The 8,065-nt window shown below is 34.3% G+C and overlaps 2 protein-coding genes across 2 annotated transcripts; both read right to left on the reverse strand.

Moving 5' to 3' along the window:
* Window positions 1–5,676: 5,676 nt before the first annotated feature.
* Window positions 5,677–6,297, reverse strand: LOC125851773 (uncharacterized). The gene has a single exon (XM_049531521.1). It carries the CDS (start codon window positions 6,295–6,297, stop codon window positions 5,677–5,679), a length of 621 nt encoding a protein of 206 aa, XP_049387478.1.
* A 43-nt stretch (window positions 6,298–6,340) lies between these two features.
* Window positions 6,341–8,065, reverse strand: LOC125851774 (uncharacterized). Its single transcript, XM_049531523.1, has 2 exons — window positions 7,437–8,065; window positions 6,341–6,773 (listed from the first exon to the last, which is right to left on the reverse strand). Exons 1-2 carry the CDS (start codon window positions 8,063–8,065, stop codon window positions 6,341–6,343), a joined length of 1,062 nt encoding a protein of 353 aa, XP_049387480.1.

Here is an 8,065-nt window from a genome sequence, read left to right on the forward strand (position 1 = left end):
GGGGGTAGTTAAGTCGATGGTAGAAGGATTATGAATAGAGTTGGAGGGTGGGTTAATGAAATGTTCTGCACTTGAATTCAGAGGAGGAAAGTAGAGTGGAGGTCTTTCATTGCCTGGAATGTTCGCGATGGTACCTGAATTTGGAAAATCTTGTTTTTTCTGGATCTCAGCCTCAACTCAACAACCTGTTGCGTTAGTTGTGCGATCAACTCATTTTGTTTAGCGGTAGAAGGCTAGACTATAGCAACTTCGGTCAGGCCAATCTCTTCACTGTTGTCAACCATTGTGGCTTTTCCTTTTAGTAGACTTCGGTTTGGGAAGGAATCTTAAGAGCTTTGGATCTTGTAAAGTAAAGGTGTTCGGTCAGCTTATCAATACAGATCAATTCAAAATACCTGACAAATGAAAAATAACTCAAAAGGTAAACATGTTAGTGCCTGAAGGTGATAAACAGTACAAGATATCACACATAGGAGTAAACACACAAGAGTTGCTTCATTCGGAGATAACCTGGCCCACCGACATAGAGAACTAGCTAAATAGACTGGAATTTGTCTATTTGACTTTGGGATTTGTGAATCAAAGAAGTTACCTTTGTGGAGCCAAGGTCCTTTTGATGCTTCTGATTTTCGATTAATATGAAACTCTAGTCTCCTTGCAAGAGTTGGGAAAACATAATTTCTCAAAAATGGGGACTAAACATTGAAAGGCTGCCTACGTATCTTACGAAGGAGAATTCAGGTCCTACGTAGTTCGACTTAGCTTGATCTCTTTCGATTTGAGACAGTGAATCTTTTTCTGAGAGAGTAACATTTGAAAAATGAAGTTCAAATGTTATTGGGAAACTAAAGACTCGAAGAATATTTGGACGCACTTTTGATAGTGACTTGATATTTATGGTTAAGGGTTTCTAGAAAATTTTCAAAAGATTAGGCTAAAACATCTCCAAATAAAGCAACATAATCACACAAACAGTTATAACACAAATAGTTATTGCGCACTTTAAACAAATATGTGACCCATTTGTGTCAAGGGTAGGCCTCACAATTTGAGGGATGTATACGTCATTTGAAACATTTCATTGCCACAAAACCCAAATTTATACAAGTTTTACGATAAACTAAATGGGGAATATGGGATACAAATAATCAGTCTCACGCAGGGGTACAATCCTAAACTATGCTTCCATGGAAGGTCCTTTGTCATTGATTTCTTGTCGTCTCCGGATGTCTACATTTTGGATGGAATAGTAGCTTGTACAACTCCTTCTTCGACTAAACTCCCAACCCCCAAGGAGCAATGATTTTTCAAATAACGTATACATCTTTCAAATTTAAACACTTAAGTATGATCGTCCGTTTAGGCCATGTGCCGTTTTGGACTCAAAGTGGTCTTTCTAATGGGCCCAACATGCCTTGGGCGTTGGGTCATCTTAGTTCAATGCACTAAAAGGGATTTGGTTTCGCTCTACGCTAGTTGACTAAGAATTGGTTTAGATAAGACCTTGTTACCCGAGTCAGACAAACTACGGGGTGAAGTCTAATAAACGTTGTTGGATGACCACAAGCCAACTATTCGTTTATCACTTCAAAAGAATTCGAAGGTATTTTTTCTGAAGGACAGTCGTGGAAAGCCACTTAACCGCATTTTTTCCTAATGCAAACTATTTGCTGTTTGGCAGAATCAATGCCATGAATGCAACAATTTATAATTTACAAGAATTGAAACAACTAAGAAATTAAACAAATAGCCAAATAAGTTAATTTTAAGGTTAGAACCCATTCAATTCCCTAACAGAGTTGACATTCTGTTTTAGTTAAAAAAAATATTAAACTGATTTTTAGAATCACCACTTAATTTTTAAAGAAAAAATAAGAAAACTATTTTTTCCAACAGAACAAAACAGTAAATCTAATGAAAATATTTAAAGGGTTCGAGGTTCATATTAACATCTCGGGAAGGGTTTGAAAGCACCCGAAATGTCCGTTAACACGCGGTTATCCGGTAATTAACTATTTGACTAATTATTCAAAAGAGGCATGCTTAAACAAGTTTGGGAAATTCATAACTTAAAGCTTAAAATTATTTTAAGGGGAAGGAAAATAATATAAGGAATTACTTAAGTAAAATATTTCAAAGTAATTCAAGTAATAAAATAAGTAAAATTATTTTGTCTTTAGGAAGTTTCAAAATGACCATCTTTAGGGGAAATCGAATTAGGAAAACCTTAAAATTGAGTAGCAGATAAAATAAAGAGAGAGAGAGAGAGTTTTGGGCCCAAATCTGGTTATTTGTCCGCATGAGCCAATACTTGGGCCTAATTTCGTTTTGGGCATTTGGCCCATTTAAATCAGTTGTACCTATCTTAGTCTAACATAAAAGAAATATTATTCTTTTAGGCCTTAGGCCCAATTCTTCCACCTGTCCTAAGAACTAACAAGTAATAATAAGTGAGACAAAACAGCTTAGGCCCAAAGTAACAATATACAACTTTGAAAAATAAAGGTGGGCCTTTTTTGACCCAATTTCTTCCACTCTCCAATCTGCGGTACTTCTGGTTTGGGATTTTAACCCAATAAGAAGAGCTTCCTTTTCACGACCCAGCAGAAAAGGAGAGAATGCAAGGGAATGGGAGTCCAAATGGACTCAAACGGGTGTCACATGTGAAAAGAACAAATGTAAATATTAGTATTCATTTGTGATAAAAAGTAAAACTTATTATTGAAAGATACAAGCAGTCGTTATAATCAACCACTTACTAAAATCAACACTTGCTCACTGGAATAGGAAATAACTCGTGATTTATTTTATTTTTTAGACAAGTGAAACGGGTAGGGATTCGTTATAAGCATAATTTATTCGAGCGGGATTAAATAAAGGCTTTTATGGTAAATTACAACATGCTTGGACAGAGATCGGTTTTTGGCAAACAAATATGACATGTTCTCAATTTTATCATATAAAGCAACTACCGATGCTAAAAGAACCAAAAGATAACAATTTCACATCAAAACAGGTTAATCACTCATAAAAAAAATGAACCAAGTAATGCAGCAAGTGGAATAGCGAGAAACTAACCACAAAGTCTAACTCAATCAAGGAACACATGAGGGAAATATGGAGAAAGCAAAGGCATGAAAATAATAATCTACTAGAAAAGCATCTTAAAAATCAATGAAGAGGCAAACCGACGACTATTCCCATTTTTAAGATCAAAGTAATACTCCTTGTGGAGCAACAAGTGCTAGGGACAACAAGAAATACAACAACGATTGTGAAACTAGGAATTAAAGATGATAAGAATCTAATAAGCTCATAGAATCATGTTTAAACTAAAACAAGTTCCTCTATGCTTACGGCAAAGTAGTAACGCAATTTAGATGAGAAGAAAATTAAATTAACATGAACATAACAAGCGACTGAACCTCAAAACAAATATGAAAAGAGAACTTTGAACATCCCACGAACCTCAAAGAAAATACCAAATTACAAGAGCATATGCATCAACCAAGAACAACATTAACTTTAAGCTAAACAAAGGCATGTTTTCAAACCAAATCTAGGGAATTCATGGACAAAAATAAATAAAATCCTTTTTTAAAGTCGCAGCTACTGAAATCGACTCAAAAATATAACCAAAACAAGTTGCTATCAAATTAAACTTGAACAATTATTAACCACGTCGAAAACACGAGCAAGTGTGTACTATCATGCTAAAGAAGAGAATGTTAGAAAACAAACAAATAATTTGAAAATAGTAACTCTTGGATGAGAGACCGAACCAAACAGGTGACACTTCTTAGATGCATAAATACAAAATCAAATGCTTAGCATTTATAGGAACTAGTGTAAGGACTAGAACTGAGATACCTAATACTCTTTAGAACAGGCTAGATGAGCAACACGAACGAAGCATCAAGAAACCTAGGAGTACTTATAACGAAATATGAACAACAAGAACAACAGAAACATTAACAGCTACTCAAATATCCAACCAGAGTCTAGCTCATGAACACTAAAAGAAAGCTAAGAACACCTGAATAGAAAAACATAAAAGAACTACGAGATAAACAAAACTAGGAAAAAGGTTACCTCTTTCCGGGCAGCGAACGAGGGACCACAAGGTAAAGATATCGACCTTCCACCACCACAAGCGTAAACCTCGAAGATTCTGATAAACAAAGAAGGCGAGTTAAAACGAAAAAGATCGAAAAAAGGTCTTCCTTGCTATTTTGTTTATATCTCCTATATATTTATATTCTTCTATATCTATTTCTCTCTATCTCTATCAGTAGAAAAATCCATCTTTTTCAACCTTTTTCGTCCAACCCCTAATAATGAAGACAAAATGAGGTTTATATAGAAGGAGATTAGGGCTGAAAAGGGGGAAAATCGGGTAGATTTTTTTTTTGACATTTTCAAATTCAAAATTCCAATTCTTAGAAGATAAGGCTGCCAACTTCATTCTTGTATTATCCTTGTAAAATTCTCAACGGAAACTTGAGGAGAGACATCTGATTAAAGAGCAAGGACGAAAGGGATGGGAGATTTTGACACCTGGATTCCGTACAAGAGAACAAAGGAGACGCATGCGCAAGGTCGATTTTGCTGGACTGGGCTCGCGATTTTGGGTTGCTCGCGTCTAGAATCGCTGGTTTGTAGAGTTTCTAGGCTTCGATTTCTGGTTCTTCGCGAGGAAGAAGAAACGAAGTGGGTCGGGGCCTATGTACTCTACGCGTTGCTGATGTGTTAGATTGTTGTATGTTGTGGGCTGGTGGGTTGGAAATTGAGTATAGTGGGCTTCTAATGGGTATTAAATTGTTGTTGTATTGTGCAAAAGTTAGGCCTCAATTGATTTGTTTTCAATCTCAAAGTTGAGTCAAAAGCTTGACTGAAAAAGGTTTAAGAGTTGGTCAAAAATGGCTAGAATTGAATTTAAGACTTGGCCACACGGATTGTGATTATAGTCATTAGCCGAAATGAATTAATTGGTTTATTGACTAAAAGTTAAATAAGACGAATTAATATAAATCAATTAATGAGCTTCTTAATCTTAACAAAATAAAATAATTAACTTAATTATAAACTAATTAACCTAAAATATAGACTATTGCATAATTAAGCAAATCTTTTTTAAACGATGCTCGAATATTTATAAAATATACTAATTAGGCACATAATTATATAAAATATCATATTTATTATTTTAAAATTTATAAAAATGACAAAATTACTTAAAATGACTTGAAAAATATTTTGAATTTTATAAAGTCAATTATTTCAAATCGTTTGGAATTTAAGAAACTCGATGATTAATTTATATTGCGGAGATCCAAAATTGGGTGTCAACACAATTAATATCTCATGTGTGATTTGTGATTTACTGCATAAAAATGACTTTCTATAGTTCGCACATGAAGAATAGCGGGGGCGGGCGACCAATAATGTGGAACTCTATTGTGACCAGAATGTCATAATTCAAAATTAATTACAAAGGCTAATATTGCACATTTGGTATTTGAGTTAGTAATATTTTTTTATTTTGGTACTTGTAATCAGAGGCGAATCCAGGATTTCAAGAAAACGGATGCACCATTGCTTTAAAGATAAGATCAAAAAACAATAACTAAGCGAGCAATACATAAAAATTACATTACCACAAAAAATATCATCATGTTACAATTGTACTCGACGAGACTTCATATTTTGAAAACGATCTATAATAGCATCATTACTTACATTTTCAAATATCTTCCGCTCTATCTTACAAACTAAATAGCCATTCAAAAATTCTTCACCAATGCTATTACGTAGATAATTTTTGATGAGCTTCGTTGAGGAGAATGTTCTTTCCACACTTGCCGTAGCAACAAGCAAAATCAAAGCCAACTTTACAAGCAAATAAACAAGAGAACAAGTTTGATCCAATTTTGTTTGTGCCATCAATGTAGCAAGATCTTTAATCTCCTTCAAGTTGAGGAACTTGCTATCACACTCTCCAGCATAGACAATGAAACTATCAAGCTGATAATTGAGATCTCGAAGTTCATTATCACCAAACTCACTTTTATAATATTCGGCCAACTTCATTATTCTGCTCTTACTAAAATTAACAAATGAATAAACCGGATTCAAACTAGCCATACCAAGGAGTGAGTCACTAGTCACAACATCAAAACGATTATTGAGCTCCTGAAGTTGCAAATCAATAACTACATAAAACACTTCCACATGAAAGTGATGTAAATATGAAATTTCGGACTTCTTACGCTTCGATCTTGGATAGTCTTCAGTCATTTCGGGAACCATAATATCATGTTTACCACAAAATGAAGAAACCTCATCCATCAAAGACTCCAAACCACTCTCTCATTGATTGTAATCTTCTCTTTGAAAGATTAAGCAATCCCATAGCATTGATAATATCTTGATATTTCTTTTGTAAAGTTTTGTTCAATTCATTTGTAAGAAGCAACATCTTGAACATCAAATGCAACACAAAGATAAATTCAAATTCTTGAATTTTATCTAAAAGGTTATCTGCCGCAAGTTTATCAAGATCACGTGGAGAATCTTCTTTCATATCTTTAAGCACATTAGCAATTGAAGAAAATATAATCATGAAATTTTCCAAGGTCTTGAAATGGGATCCCCTACAAGTATCACCCGATCGTTGGAGGCCACGTTCTTGATTTAATCCTTGTCCGGTAAGAATTTCTCCAGATTTAAGTAATTCTTCCAACTTCTCAACTTGGTGTTGTTGAAGTAAGTCCCTGCGTTTAAAAGATGTCCCAATAGTATTCAAAACATTAGTGACATCATAAAAGAAAATTTTCACATCCAGATGTTTTTTAGAAAGAGCCACAAGTGTCAATTGCAATTGGTGAGTAAAACAATGAATATAATATGCAAACGGAGCATTTTTGCAAAATCAAAGACTTAAGGCCATTTTTTTCTCCTTGCATATTACTAGCTCCATCATAACCTTATCCACGGAGTCTTGATAGGCATAACGAGTGATCCAAAAGTAAAGAGTAAATTACTTTTTGCAATGATCTTGCAGATGTATCACCCACATGAACAATACCCAAAAGGCTTTCTATCAACTCTCCGTTTTTGTTAACATATCGTAAAACTACAGCCATTTGCTCTTTATGTGAAATGTCATTTGATTCATCAACTAGTATTCCAAAATAATCACCATCCAAGTCTTTAATGATAGCTTTAATTGTTTCTATAGTACAAGCATCCACAATCTCTTTTTGAATTGTTGAACAAATAATCATATCATTTTTTGGAGCATGTTGCAATATCACCTTTTCCACATCCGGATGATTAACCCCATGAAATTTCAAAAGTTCAAGAAAAAGACCTTGTAATCGAAATCTTCATTCTCATCATGACCATGAAATGACAATCCATTTCTTAGGAGAAACCTTACCACATCGATTGAGGCATTTAAACAAACTCGATAATCACTTTTTGTTTTTTCACTTCGCTTGTGAAGAGAAGATTGAATTGATTGACGTTGATTCGCAAAATCAAGTATCCTATTCAAACATTTGTTATGAATACTATTCACCTCACCAACATGCAATCGAATTCTTTCTAGACCATGGTTCCAATTCTTAAAACCATCTTGTGTAAATGATTTTCCTGCATTACCACGACTTTCAAATTCATTCTTTAAGAGATAACAACACAAACAAAATATAGCAGCATCACCTATGATATATTCCAACCAAGCAGAATTTGGAGCATTAAACCACTCATGATTAAATTGTCGATTCCTAGTCCCAAATGTTGTTTTAGGATATACACGAAGTTTTGGTTGATAAGGCCCCATCAAAATATAATGTCTCCTCACAACATCTCGAATATTAGAATCATATTCAAAGATGGGTTTTCTTTCTCCGAGATCCCATTTGAGAAATCCAACCCCAATAATACAATCAACATTTGAAGAAGAAGGTGTAATTGTCTCTCTTTGAGCTTCTGGAGCTACATGTGAACTAACAGATGGACCGCTACTAAAACGTGGTTGCTTAATAAAAAATTTATCCAT

This window comes from Solanum stenotomum, unplaced genomic scaffold (assembly GCF_019186545.1).
Source record: "Solanum stenotomum isolate F172 unplaced genomic scaffold, ASM1918654v1 scaffold29929, whole genome shotgun sequence".
Lineage (NCBI taxonomy): Eukaryota > Viridiplantae > Streptophyta > Magnoliopsida > Solanales > Solanaceae > Solanum > Solanum stenotomum.